Raw genomic sequence first — 15,343 nt, 5'->3', positions numbered from 1 at the left:
TCGATTGGCTGCCGAGAGGAAAGATCCATCAAATTCGTGTCTTAAATGGGCAATGAGTTATTTTTGAAGCAGTGAGCTCTGGTTCCAGATTTTCTCACAAAGGAAACGTTCTCTCCACAACTACTCTCCATAGCCCCCAAGATCTTGTATATTTCAATCAAGTTGTCTCTCACTCGTTGACACTCTAGAGAGACAAGCTTCACCTGCCCATCCTTTCCATTTATGATAATCCATTCAGAGAGAAGAGCAATATGTCAGTTTATTTCTTATAATTTGACAGTACCAGGAGATTATCAGAGTGAAGGGTATATATAGAAGGAGCAGAACTATTGAAATGTATTTGTATATAGCAAGCCCAACAGGAGAGGGGTTTTAGAGAATGAACCTGGATGTGTCAAAAACAAGGCCTTGGGTAATTATGCTGAGGATGGTGAACATAATTCAGTTAGATTTAGAAAAGTACCAGAAGTAAAATTTGAAGTAGGGACAGAGCCACTTTTTCTGGTCTGAGCTATAATGTAGAAAAGATGGACTAGAAACAGTTACCTGAGGTAAACCAGTATCAAAATAGGAGGACACGCTCAAGAAGGTAGTCAAGCTTCAGAACAAATATGTTCTTGGTGAAATACAAGGGGAGCTCCCAATTCAAGATGCCATGGACTCCAGGGAATAAAGAGGGTGGCATAAATGCCAGCCTGGGTATGGTAGCTGAAGATAGGTAAAATTCTGAATGTACACTCTACCTCCACATCTGACTACACAGATGTGGGTGATTATCTAGTCCAGCAACTTAAAAAGCAGATAAATTACCAGATCCAGTTAAAATATACCCTAGGTTCAGAAAAAAACGGAAATAAGGATAATAAGCATGTGTTCTGAATATCATTTTCCAAGCTCTTTGACTGCAGGCCTAGTGCCAGAAAAGTACAGAATGACAATATGGTCCTGTTGTTTAAAATAGAAGAAATGGATGGATCGATTAACTACAGGCACCTTGGCATTAAAAGTGGGAAAATTGTTGGAAAGAATTCTGCGAAAAATAGAAATCAACGTCCAGCGTGGAAATGTAAGGATATACCCGCAGTTATCGGTCTCTTGAACGAACCTTTCGTATGTTAAAGATGAATTCCTGATCTCCCAATCTACCCCGTTGTGGCACCTGAGCTCTTCTATCTACACTTTCTCCATAGCTCTAGAGATATATTCTGCATTCAATTTCTTTTTCTTTCATACATTTGCTTGATGTACTTATGTATATGGTACATTTTGCCTGGATGGTGTTCAAAAAAAGCTTTTCACTGTATCTTGGTACACATGACAACAACAAACCCATTCCAATAAAGCAGAACTTTACCCAAAACGTGAATAATTCTATTACTCCCACAGGTGCTGCTTCCTCTAGCAGTTCGATCTTTGCTCCAGGTTCCTGCATCTACACTCTCTTGTGTCTCCAAAGATAATAATTGCTTTATTTTGGTCTTATCTAAGCAATTTAGAATCATATATCAATATGTTTGCTGATGATGCCTAAATTGGCAGTGTACTGATAGTGTGGCAGAAAGTTCATAACTACAAAATGATGCCATAAACGGGTTAGGTTGGCAGAAAAGTGACAAGTAGATTTCAGTATGAGGAAGTGTGAGTAATGAATCTGGGAAGAGCACACATGGCAAGGGAATAGACAATAAATGGTAAAACATGGAGAAACATAGAGGAACAGAGAACCCCACAAGACTGATCCCCTGCTTCTAAATCTTCAGCCAGGAGAAACATCCTCTCATATCTACTTTATTGAGCACTCAATTTTTTTTCTTCTATCTTTCAATGCATATGTGATACTTTTCCTTTACCTGAGGCATTGAAAACAAAGATCGGAAGCTCATGTTTGAAAAGTGTAAACTTTAGTCATGGGCATGGCCATCTGTAATTCGGATCACCACATTACACGCAGGATGTGATCAAGGTGAGGGTACATATATATTTAGAGGGAGTCATAGAGTTGGTGTACAATAAGAAACAAGCCCTTGGGCCCATCACGTCTGTACCGACCATCATACCTAGCACTATTCATCCCACTTGACTGCATTAATTCCATGTCTCTCTATGCCTTGCTCATTGAAATACCTGATGCCTCTTAATTGTTGTTGCTGTTCCTGCCTCAACCACCTCCTTTGGGATCTCATTCCAGATACCAACGGTGTGTGCAATCCATGTGTCAGTTTTTAATTGAAGAGTTTCCTGCACAGTAACTTTGATGGTTGTGCAGTTACATTGCAAAACAAAAATTAAAATCAGTTCACCTACTGTGTTTCAGGACCTCAGATATTTTAAGTCAGAGAAAACACAGCGAGGTATGCTGAAAGAAGGATGGAGGGAAACTCAGAAGCCTATCATGTGCTCCTATAAACTGGTTACTGTTAAATTTGAAGTCTGGGGACTGCAGACGAGAGTGGAACAATTTGTAAACAAGGTTAGTAAAAAAAAAATGCACCCAGCCTTAACACAGCACGTATAATTATGTTCCATTAGGATCCTTTTTCATTGGATAGCAATGTAATCATGCCACACAGGTCAAGAATCTGCTGCACTTTCTAAAATAGAAATATTTGTTGCTGTGAACCTTGGGTCACTATGGTCAAGTCAGATTTGCAACATTGCTCTTGCTAAACACTTCATCAACTTCATCTTCCACACGCTGTATGAAATTACCTCCAAACTCTAGCTAGTAGAGCTGCTGCCACACAGCGCCAGCAACGCAGGTTGATCCTGACCTCAGGTGATGTCTTTGTGGAGTTTGCACATTCTCCTTATGGGTTTTCTCTGGGTCCTCTGGTTTTTCCCCATATCTCAAAGGCATGTGGGTTCTATTGGCCTCTGCAAAATTGCCTAATTTGTAGGGAGTGAAGACAAAAGTGGGATAACGTAGAACTTGTGTGAGCGCATGAGTGATTGTTGGCATGGACTCAGTGGGCCATGCTGTATCTCTAAACTAGGAAAATAGCTCATGATCAGAGCAGATTCAGAGGAGAAGTTGGAATTCCCAACTTGCTGGAATTCTGCGCCAAAGGATCCAATCCACTGTCTCCTGCCTCCTCTTTGAAAGAGAACAACTTCCAAGATATTGAACTAAAAAAAAATGAGTTGACTTGTATTTATAAATTGGTTCCCTGAGAATCCTTACCAATTGTTTAATGTTACTTCTGTGTCAGCAGGTTATTCGGGATATTCTGATGATTGGCCATCGGCAAGCTTTTGCCTGGGTGGATGAGTGGTATGGTAAGTGGACTATTCATCCCAGCCTTTCACACTGCTTCCCACATTAAAGATGGCATAATAATCTGATTGCAAAAGCAGACTATGAAGCCATGCTGCAAGAAGATTTTTCTAACTCTGTAAAATAATTTATTTTCAAATTACTGGAACATGGTAAAATATATTTGGCAGTGTTATCTGTTTTTAACACCAGTTTCACAATATTATGTTTGGGTCTCTCCCATTCATCAATGCCAAGCCCAGCTCAGTAGAGATATGAACAGACTATTCAACCCCCAGGCTTATTTCATCGTTTGTCATCATAGTTGTTCTGTTATCAGGGGACGTAAGTAAGAAGGAAATAAAAAAATACAGGAGAGAAAAATAAACTTAATATTTGCTTAAAGACAGGACTATAATATTTGGTGACTAATATTGGAAACATATTTGTGGAGATATTGCACTTCCCTTCAGTGACAAAGCAGACACTCAACCCCTAAGCTCGCTCAATGTTCTTACCGCAAAGGGCTGCTGGAAGTTGTTCCAGGTCAATGAGATATTTCATTCTCTTTTTTTTTCCCCTTCCAACACAGAGGTGTCCAACTTGCATTCAGAGCCCATCGAATAGTGTTGCCAAGATAATAAATTCAATCTGTAATGTATCTACCATTGGAGTTTCAACAACAGATCCTATTTTAATTTTACCATCTGTTTTTCCCTTATTTCCTTCCCGACAATAATAATGAATACTGTTATGCAGCAGGCAGAAGTACGTTCATACCTATGCGTCTACCTTTCTGTATGAGTCTGGATACTAAATGAAAGACAGAATTTAATGATGGGGTCAAGTCTGTCTAAGCCCAAATCTATCTATTAATGATTTGGACGAGGGAATTGAATGCAACATCTCTAAGTTTGCGGATGACACGAAGCTGGGTGGCAGTGTTAGCTGCGAGGAGGATGCTAGGAGGCTACAGAGTGACTTGGATAGATTAGGCGAGTGGGCAAATGCATGGCAGATGCAATATAATGTGGATAAATGTGAGGTTATCCACTTTGGCAGCAAGAACAGGAAAGCAGAGTATTACCTGAATGGTGACCGATTGGGAGAAGGGGAGCTGCAACGTGACCTGGGTGTCATGGTGCACCAATCATTGAAAGCAAGCGTGCAGGTGCAGCAGGCAGTGAAGAAAGCGAATGGTATGTTGGCATTCATAGCAAGAGGATTTGAGTTTAGGAGCAGGGAGGTTCTGCTGCAGTTGTACAGGGCCTTGGTGAGACCGCACCTGGAGTATTGTGTGCAGTTTTGGTCTCCTAACCTGAGGAAAGACGTTCTTGCCTTAGAGGGAGTACAGAGAAGGTTCACCAGATTGATCCCTGGGATGGCGGGACTTTCATATGAGGAAAGACTGGATAGACTGGGCTTGTACTCGCTGGAATTTAGAAGACTGAGGGGGGATCTTATAGAAACATATAAAATTCTGAAGGGGTTGGAGAGGCTAGATGCGGGAAGATTGTTCCCGATGTTGGGGGAGTCCAGAACCAGGGGTCACAGCTTAAGGATAAGGGGGAAGTCTTTTAGGACCGAGATGAGAAAACATTTCTTCACACAGAGAGTGGTGAGTCTGTGGAATTCTCTGCCACAGAAGGTAGTTGAGGCCAGTTCATTGGCTATATTTAAGAGGGAGTTAGATGTGGCCCTTTTTGCTAAAGGGATCAGGGGGTATGGAGAGAAAGCAGGTACAGGCTACTGAGCTGGATGATCAGCCATGATCATATTGAATGGCGGTGCAGGCTCAAAGAGCCGAATGGCCTACTCCTGCACCTATTTTCTATGTTTCTATGTTTCTATCCACGCACATACACTTCCTCCACAGATATGTTTTCAACATCAATCACCAGATACTAATAGAATGGGTAGTCCTGTGTTTAAACAAATATTACATTTATTTTTCTCTCGGGTAATTACAGATTCCATTTATTCCCTTTATTTCCAGTGCAAATTGGAGGAACAGCACCTCATATTTCGCTTGGGCAGCTTCCCCCAATGGTATGCACATTGACTTCTCTAACTTCAAATAGTCTTTGCTTTCCCCCCTCTCTCTATCCCCTCCCCCTTCGCAGTTCTCCCACCAGTCTTACTGTCTCCGACTACATTCTATCTCTGTCCCGCCCACTCCCCTGACATCAGTCTGAAGAAGGATCTCAACCCGAAACATCACCCATTCCTTCTCTCCTGAGATACTGCCTGTCCCACTGAGTTACTCCAGCATTTTGTGTCTATCATCATTATTTGAGTCATTCAATCCCTCCTGGACTCCATTCTATCACAGCTCCTCCTTTTTGTTCACCCTGTTCCTTCCTCCTGTCTCTGCAACTTACTTAATGGGAAGGGTTACTCTGTCTCTTTCCACCTGCACAACCGTGATCTGAAGCATTGCCTTGCAGATAACACACACATGTAAGGCTAATAATGCCATGTTTATGGCACTCACTAGCCACTATTTCTATAGTTTAACCATTGTTGGTAAAATCTTCTACAAGCAAAATTCCTTGGAATATTTATGTAAATATACATGACATTGTCCCGTGAGTTCATTGAGGTTGCACATTTTGAATCACTGTGTTTCTTAGGTCTATGCCCTCTTTGCTTACTAATTTGCAATTTTTACACTTACTACCCAATGCAAATCTATTCTTCACTGTATAAGTAACTCAGGTAGGAATTGCAATAGAGCTGCAGTGAAATCTATTGAATGTCACCTATGTATGAAGACCACATTTATGGCTCTTTTAATAATCAGTTCAATGATGCTTTGTATTTGTATTTATATTAATTAAATCTATAAAGCATTTCCAAAAGGTAGGTGTTCGTGATTGTTTTCACAATTTAAGTGTATTGTGTTTCTTAATAATTAATTGACAACATTAGCACAATGAGTGCTTCTTAAATTGTGCCACAGAACATTGTGCATTACTGTCTGAAATGTTGTTTTATTTAGAGGTCTTGTAGCAGGTCTTCTGGTGATCTTCTGGAAGAAATTTTCTTGAAGATCCTTTTGGCTTAAACCTTCACATTTCCTATTGATTGCACTTTATAGAAGCTCCACTCTTTTCCTTTATTCTCCCTACAACAATCCTACTGCTTCTAGTCTTTTTTTTTCCTACCCTGCATCTTTTTCTCCAATTGGCCACACTATCTTTATGACTAGATGTACATAAAGCTAGTGCCCCTGCTGCTTCTGGAACCTTCCGTGTCTCCACCTGGAATGGCGTCTTTATTTTATGCTTTCCTCCCAGAAACCACTACATGCCTTGAGTTTAATGTCCTCAACAGAAAATGCAAAGAAACATCTTGAACTTTTTGCAGATATGACAATGGATGACGTGCGGAATTATGAGAAAAATATGCATGAACAAACGAACATAAAAGTTTGGTTTGATCAGCCTTCCACAAATACTCCTTCAACGAATGAAATACAGAGTGATGGCAACACAAGCGTATGTTATACTTTTCCTGAAGTACATTTGAAAACAAACCTCCTATTCTTTGGGAAATAAAGATATCAGTATGTGTTCCCGTTAAATATGATCTGTAAAACACAATATTAAATTAGACATCAATTAATGAGAAATCTCACATCAGGCTTTTGTAAGGTCCAATTTTTTTTTTTGGGGCTTTTCCACAATCAGTTTACCCACTTAACATTAACCATTATCTTGAAACTTGCTATTGCCATTTTCTCCCATGCTGAGCCCAGATAGATGTTTACCCCTTTCGTCCTCTTGTCCTGAACACAACTACTCAGGCTGGATGTGAAAGAAGGAACTGCAGATACTGGTTTGAGAGCCGCCCCATGAGTTATTTCAGCTTCAAAGGGCTTTATACAAGCCCAGACGATGGAATGCAGCAAACTATTAACCTGAACAGGGCATCCTAACCAAGACCTATTCTTCTCAGTTCAGAGTAGTACTAACTGGACATCAGGATCAAACTTGGATACCGTCCCCTGAGAAATTCAAAGCACAGTAGTTGCTGGAAACCTGAAATAAAAACAGAAAATACTTCAAACGTTCAACAAATCAGGAAGTGTCTGTGGAACAAGATGCAGAGTTAATGTTTCAGGTACAAGACCCTTCACCACAGCTAAGAAAAGGGTCTTTAACCTGAACATTCTCTGTAATACCACATCATGCAGTACCACTGGAAAAGCAGCAATCTTTTTTTCAACCATCTATTGTATAGACAGTGGAACAAGGAACTGCCGAGCTGGAATTATGCATAGAACACAAAAATAACTCACTGGTTCAGGCAGCGTCTCTGGAGGTCATGGATAAGCGGCATTTCAGGTTGGAACCCTTCTTCAGAGCCCGACGAAGAATCCCAACCTCAAACGTCGCCTATCCATGCCGTTCAGAGACACTGCCTGACCTACTGAATTACTCCAGAACTTTGTGTTCTATTACATCGACAACAGAGTTGCTAATCTCAACAGCGATTTCATTTTACTAGTTTGAGGGATTAATTTTAGGATAAATTGAAAGGATGGCATAGACTATCCTTCTTACATATGGCCCAGTGTTACCTTCTTTGTGTCTAGTGTATACTAAAAGTCTACAGAGTGCATTTTGAGAAGCCATCAGTTTGCTAGCAGCTTAATGAGGTTAAATATTGCCGCGGTCTTTATTCCAAATCACGTGGTGACCAGTATTACAGCTGCCAGTTCACGGTCTCTGAGATTGTAGCAGGATGTTGTAGTTCAGCATTTGCCAGGTTTGGCTTTGATTGTGATTCATTGACCATCATTGTAATGTTTCCCCTCCACCAGCTGATAAATGAAGTATCAATTGTTCCAGGTTTACAGATTTTTGAATTTGATTGAAGCTCAGTACACGGAGCAAATGTTGAAAAAGAAGAGATGCTGATCTGATCTGTTCCTTAGAGACCGAAAAACCATACAGCGTGGAACTTCAAGTATCCTCAATAGACATGGAATGATTAAACTCAACAAATTCTCAGTGTTCTAAGTGTGAAATCCAGTCATAACTTTAAAAATACAAAATTCTTAAGATATGAGAAGTCAACAAAGGCAGGTGAATTTAGGGGGATTAATGTTACCTAATGACTTAGGACAGGGATATAAGGCCCAGTTTCCAATTTGTAAATGACAGAAAACTTGGAGACATGAACTGTGATGAGTAGAGCATTAGATTTCATGAAGACTTGGATTGATCAATGGAATGGGCAGATAGGCAGCAGATGAAGTTTAATACTGAGAAATATTGAGAATGAGACGAGATGATAGACAATAGACAATAGGTGCAGGGGTAGGCCATTCGGCCCTTCGAGCCAGCACCACCATTCAATGTGATCATGGCTGATCATTCTCAATCAGTACTCCGTTCCTGCCTTCTCCCCGTACCCCCCTGACTCTGCTATCCTTAGGAGCTCTATCTAGCTCTCTCTTAAATGCATTCAGAGACTTGGCCTCCACTGCCTTCTGAGGCAGAGAATTCCACAGATTCACAACTCTCTGACTGAAAAAGTTTTTCCTCATCTCCATTCTAAATGGCCTACCCCTTATTCTTAAACTGTGGCCCCTGGTTCTGGACTCCCCCAACATTGGGAACATGTTTCCTGCCTCTAACGTGTCCAACCCCTTATATGGTTCGATAAGATCCCCTCTCATCCTTCTAAATTCCAATGTATACAAGCCTAGTCAAATCTAATGCTAGAGGGGAAACTAGGGGGAGCAAGTCTAAAAGTGATATGAGAACAGAACGTTCTGGGGATCATTGTGTGCAGTTTGATGAAAGAGGAGTGAAGATTGAGAAAGTGGTTAAAACAGCTTGTGGGATTACAGGCTTTATAAGGAAGAATGGAATACAGATGCAAGTATGTCATGCAGAACCTTAGAATACAATTCCAGATGCCGCACTTAAAAAAAATAGTTTTGGGGATGATGCCAAATCTTTATGTCTTTTGAGGGAAGTTTAGTTCTGTAGATAGAGTAAGGAAGATGAAATCAATCTCCTTAGAACAGAAGCGTTTGGAAGGCCATGCAATAGAGTTATTTAATGTCATGAATTGCATTGACAAAGCAGAGAGAGAGAAACTGTTCCTCAAGGCAGAAGAATCAAGAATTAGGGACATAGAACAAATGGCAAAAGAACAAGAGTGATTAGGATCTGAAATGTACATTCAGACGGAGTAATGGAGACACACTTGGTTCTAGCATTCTAAAGGTCTGAGGTAAGCAATTGAAAGGAACAAACTTGTGGATGTATGGGAGAGGGTGAGGAGTGGGACTAGTTATTTTATTCCTACATAGAACTGATATGGACACAATGAGATAAATTAAGTCTTTCCTTACTGATTTCATTCTGCAATTCTGATATGAATTTAAAGCATCATACAAGAAATATGACTTTAAACATGGAAATAATTTCCTGCTCAAATAGACCACAGGCTGATGTATAATGGAGGTTTAAAATATATTTACTTGAAATAAGTAAGTTGTTCATGATAGAGAAAACATCTTCATAAAATGGTAGATGACAAATGGTAAGTGAACCATGGCATTACTAGTTAGAGCAGCAATGCAAAGTTTCATATGCATTCACAAAGTTTTTTGACATAATATGAGCCCTTCCGAAGGGTTCATGTATGTGTTGAAACAAAGCATTTCATTCACCATTTTGTGTTTGATTTTACATACATTCAATTAATATTTGCACAGCAATATCAAAAAGTTCCCAAGAGGAAAAATTGTGGAAGAAAATCTGGAACATTGTTTTAACTTGATAACATGTAATTAGCCAATTCGCTGCACCACATTTTTGGAATTGTGTGATTCTATTTTTTTAAATTTATTGTGGATATTGGAATGTTTTGGGAAAAAATGGGTAATTTCACATTTTAAAGAGAACAGGCAAAGATACACTCTTTTAATTTCTTTAATCATTTGTAATTGTAATACCAGTTTATTCAAAGTTGTCCATTGCCACTGATTTTTTTTAAATCAAGATTTTCTCCCCTATTTCCTAATGTATTCTGTTATGTGTCTTCAAAGGTATACATAATATTTACATTTCAAAAGTCATATTCTTCCATGGAAATGCATGTTTGGATATTAAGTATATTGCTAATATATTGGGTGTCAAGAAAAAAAATCTTATGTCTTTAATGGTACTTTCTCAATTTTTATGTATAACTTGAAAGATTCAAGGCCATAACACATTTTGCTATATAAATCATTAATTTTAAACAATAAAAGTAGTTTGCAGGTCGCAATGTAAACTATTTTACAGCTAACGGCATATTTTATTTGCAGTATCGGCAAGTAGTGAGCTGCAATTAGTTCTATAAGAAACATGAAAATTTGTACTGATATTCCTTCTCCTTTGGTTTTCAATTGAAAGACATGACAATGGATGAAGTTCGAGAATTTGAACGAGCAACTCAGGAAGCCACCAACAAAAAAATTGGAGTTATCCCTCCTGCGATTACGATCAGCAATATCGTTATGCCTTTATTAGCACGTAGCGGACCCTCTAGTGCTCCAACCACACCTCTCGCCTCAGAAGCTCCAGAATTCCTGGCAATTCCCAAGGATCGCCCTCGGAAGAAGTCTGCTCCAGAAACTCTTACTCTTCCAGATCCTCGAGAGAAATACAGCACTTCTACAATATCCAACATCGATGCCTCTGGCGAGCCTTCTGAGCACAAGCATAACTAACTTTCTGTCTCTGACAACAGGCTCTTCATTCAGATTTCAGTATTAGATGACATTCTTCTTTATCCATCGCTTGTTTTCTTCCTTAATCTCAAACTCGCATGCTAGTTGCCTATTTCTTTGGGTCCCCTCGGTATAAATTGCAAGGAAATCAATGTGCTCCATGTCTGCAGATTTTTATCTATCAAAATGGATTAAAACTTCTCCAAAGCAGGGAATATTATTGTTGGGAGCGAATGCAGTTTAAATTCTCCAAATGCTGATGACAAGTAAACATACCTGCTGCCGATGTACATTGAGAATTCACAGATGCCTTTCCCAGCATTTTCCTAGCATTGATAGCCTAGGGCCGCAAATCTCAGAGAACACTGTGATTTTCCTACTGCTGATGGATGAGATTGCTGGCGCCCACTGGGAAGATTTATCCCTCCATGTTCTACATATTCACGTACGTGTATCAGTGCAGTAACATTTAAACCCGAGCTCTCATATTGAATTCAAGAGTAATTTGTGTTTGCTCACCTCCTGCGTGGTGATAGATGAGTCTTGATGACTTGGGACTGAAATCATTTATCCACCCTCAGTGGGACCTAGGCAGACTTGCAAAGCATTCAGCATGTGTTGCCTTTGGTTCCATACCAAGACACGCTATGTTCTTAGACACTATGTTCTATGTTCTCAATACACCAGTGATGGTCTGTGGATTAGAACTATGAAAATGATGTAGCACAGAACCAAGCCGTTAAGTCCATCCATTTGTGCTGGCTCAGTAATTCCCAATTTCCTACCTTTTCCCTATAGCCCTGCATTATTTTCCCTTTTCAGTTGCTCTTTCAAGCCAGATGTATTTAAAATGCTCAAGTGCCCATTGTTCACATAAACCCTCATCATGAGCTATTTGATGATGGAGACAAACCTAGACCCACCTTGCACGTTCCCCACTGGTTCGGATGATGGTATGTAGGTTAATTGGCTGGGCTGATGTAAAAATTGTCCCTAGTGGGTGTAGGATAGTGTTAATGTACGGGGATCGCTGGGCGGCACGGACTTGGAGGGCCAAAAAGGCCTGTTTCCGGCTGTATATATATGATATGATATGATATGAATAGAGGGGGCTGGGGTGACTTTCAATCAGTTTCCCTGCATGGAATAACATCACTTGTGGCAGCCCCAAATCACAGTCAACCAGTGAACAAATCTATTCCTTGCTTCATAAATGTAGTAACTGTACTTTAAAATTCTTTAGTTATTAAGTCTTTTGGTTATAGTGAGGATACGATAAAACATTTGATAAAAGAAGATACAAGGAAGGAACTGTTGATGCTGGAGTAAATCAGCCAGTCAGGCAGCGTCGATAGGGAACAGGGATAGGTGATGTTTAAAGAAGGGCCCTGACCCAAAACATCACCTATCCATGTTCTCCAGAGATGCTGCCTGATCTGCTGAGTTCCTCAAGCATTTTGTGTCAGTTTTGTTAAATAAAAGGAAGTTCCACCTTTCCTTTGCAGCCTCATAGCAACAGAGTTGAAGGTGATAAAATAGGTATAATTTTTAATCAGCCTTAATCATGCCACCATAGGAAGTTTATCATATAAACTGCGAAAATAAAAGTGCTTTTCCAACTCCACCCAAAGTTGCCTCCACAAAACCGCTCGTGGGCCTGGAAACAGGTCATTCACCTTGTCAGGAGAATATTGTTTACCATATCTGAAGCCATCAAGGAAGAAAGAGGAACTTTCGATAAGCTCAGCAGGTGAGGTATCATTTGATGGCCTTTCATCAACGTGAAATGTTAACTCTGCTTTGATGATGCCTGAACCTGCTGTGCATTTCCTGCATTTACTATGGGGGTTTTTTTTCCATTTTGGATTCGCACCAGCATTTTGCTTTTGATAAATCAAAGCCATTTGCAAAAACAGGAGGCTGAGTACTTTGCGAAAATCATCTTTTTAAACAGATATTTCATAAGAGTTGGGATCAATACTACAAGGAAAACATTTGAGATTAACAGGATTATTTAGATATCATAACAACACTTCTTTTCAATGGGAAATACGATTTAAAATCATATGCTGATAGTTACTGAAATATTTATTTTCTTAACAATGTTGTTGGAAGCAATGTTGTTGGAATTGTGTATTCAGTTTGCCTAAATTCCCCAAGCTATGTATTTTGGGGGTTTTTTTTACTACCATTTCCCACCTATCACAAATGCGAATGGTATTTTTTGAGTTCTGGAATTTGTAGAAGGTCTGTATAATGTTCTGGTTAAATAAACACATCAGTTTAGTTATCTTACTGTAGAGAACCTACTTCTGCCTTGTTTTTCACCCTATGATTGGAACACTAAACTACTGAGGAAGATATTTCCAAAAATTGTAGTTCTGCAAAACAGATTGGAAAACAAAAATCGGCCTGGTGCCGATCAAAGTGTGCTGGTCTCCATTAGGAGGTCCTCCTGGCCTCAGATGGGTAACTGCTTGGGATGTTACAACCATCCTCAGGACTCAGAGTTAAGGAAAGATAAAATTGTTCTGATCGCTCGCTCTCTTTTGATGTCCATATGTGTGGAGACCTAAAGGTTCAAAATCTAGCTTGTGAAGTCCCACCACCGTTGAATATCCTGTCAACATGGAGTATTTATATTGAATAATGAACAGTGGCCAATTGGGATAAACTGCTGTACAACTACTCTGCAAGGAGAATTACTGCCCTCAGGAGAAAAGGGGAAAATAAAAGTTGAGAGGACAGAGCATTAGTGAGGTCTGACAATGTCATCCGATGGGTGAGCACCTTAGAAGAATGCAGAGGTAAAGTACAGGTAAGATCTCTTTCCTTCAGACATTCAGTGACATGGAATCTGTTATGCTCGGGTTCACTACATGAAAAATCCATCTTGTGACAAACATTGAACAGTTTTGCATAGAACAGTATTGTGTATAAGCAGTACGATGTAAATATTCTGATGATTTGTTAATTTAAGGATGAAGTTACCTTAGGTGACTGGTTTACCTTATTAGACGAGTTAAAGGATCCATTGTTATAGTTTGTTACCTAGCATGTTATAATAAACCAACTGTAGTAAAACCTCACATTGCTATTCAGCAGATTTGCCATTAAAACAAATAAAATGCTTTTATCGCTGAATGAAAGCAAATTGCTTCTATAATTATTTGGGTAATCATCTTGCTAATTTTGTACTCGGTAGTATATTTCAACTTTTGGACTAAAATAGGAAAAATATATATAATTCTTCACTGTGGCAGAAAATATGTCAATCATTACACAAAGCTGAAATAACAGGACGCAAGCAACACTTCAAGACTCAAATTACAATTTGTAGCAAGGAATTGCTTTCCTTTACAATAGCCAGATTGTAAGGTTTTATAATAAAAAATGTCCCGTGACTCACCACAAGAACAATACTAAATGTAATTTGGCATCCAGCCACATGGGTACAGTAGGACAGATGACTGAAAATGTAACCTGAGAGGTGTATTTCAGGGAGCATCTCAGAACAGCAAGGGGTGGGTGTGCCCAAATCCTCTTGCAATAAAGGGTAACCTAGAGTTGCCCTCCTGATTGCACACTGTACCTACAAATTAACTTTCAGTGTGTCAAGGACACCCAATTCTCTTCAAGCATCAACACTTTTCAACTCCTTAACATGTAAAAAAAAATCAGATATTCTATCCACCAAGGATAATCTAAAATTTTCCCACACAATCCAACTTCCGTGTCCTTGTGTGTTCATCTTGCCACCCCCCCCCCCACCCACACCTAATTTTTTGCACAGCCAAAAAGCTTTGACGCATCAACAAACTTGAGACATTTTATGTCATCCATTCATCCATATTATTGAGACAGGTACAGATACAAATGGGGCACCAATCCTTGTGGCACTTGATTAGAAGTAGTCACTTTGTACAGATAACCTTTTTTCAGATGTGGAAAAGATAATCATATCTCTACCACAAATAAGTTGAGTTACTTTATTGTCATATGTACCTAGATATAGTGAAATGTTTTGTTTTGCATACAATCCAATAAAATCAGTCCATCTTTGCAGGAATCAATGAATCCGGATACACAAAGAACTGCAGATGCTGATATCTTGAGCAAAACACAAAGTCATGGAAATAGGCACAAAATACAAAGTAGCCAGCATTTTGTGTCTATCTTTGGTATAGCACCAGCATCTCCAGTTCCTTCCCACACACAAGTCCTCAGTACTCAGCGGGTCAGTTACCATGTGTAGGAAGGAACTGCAGATGTCGGTTTAAACGGAAGACACAAAGTGCTGGACTTGGTGGGCCGAAAGGGCCTGTTTCCGGCTGTATGTATATGATATGATA

General features: G+C 39.6%; 1 protein-coding gene across 1 annotated transcript in view; it reads left to right on the top strand.

Annotated features, from left to right (window-relative positions):
- Window positions 1-14,114, top strand: part of pitpnc1a (phosphatidylinositol transfer protein cytoplasmic 1a) — a 186,527-nt gene extending 172,413 nt beyond the window's left edge. The window contains exons 7-9 of the mRNA XM_078401430.1: window positions 2,315-2,470; window positions 3,213-3,276; window positions 10,675-14,114. Of these exons, the coding sequence (XP_078257556.1) occupies window positions 2,315-2,470; window positions 3,213-3,276; window positions 10,675-10,991 (537 nt within the window). The 3' untranslated portion in view covers window positions 10,992-14,114. The remainder of the gene's footprint in view (window positions 1-2,314; window positions 2,471-3,212; window positions 3,277-10,674) is intronic.
- The last annotated feature ends 1,229 nt before the right edge of the window (window positions 14,115-15,343 follow it).

The sequence above is a fragment of the Rhinoraja longicauda genome, chromosome 6, assembly GCF_053455715.1.
Source record: "Rhinoraja longicauda isolate Sanriku21f chromosome 6, sRhiLon1.1, whole genome shotgun sequence".
NCBI lineage: Eukaryota > Metazoa > Chordata > Chondrichthyes > Rajiformes > Arhynchobatidae > Rhinoraja > Rhinoraja longicauda.
This window is presented reverse-complemented; position numbering and strand designations above follow the sequence as displayed.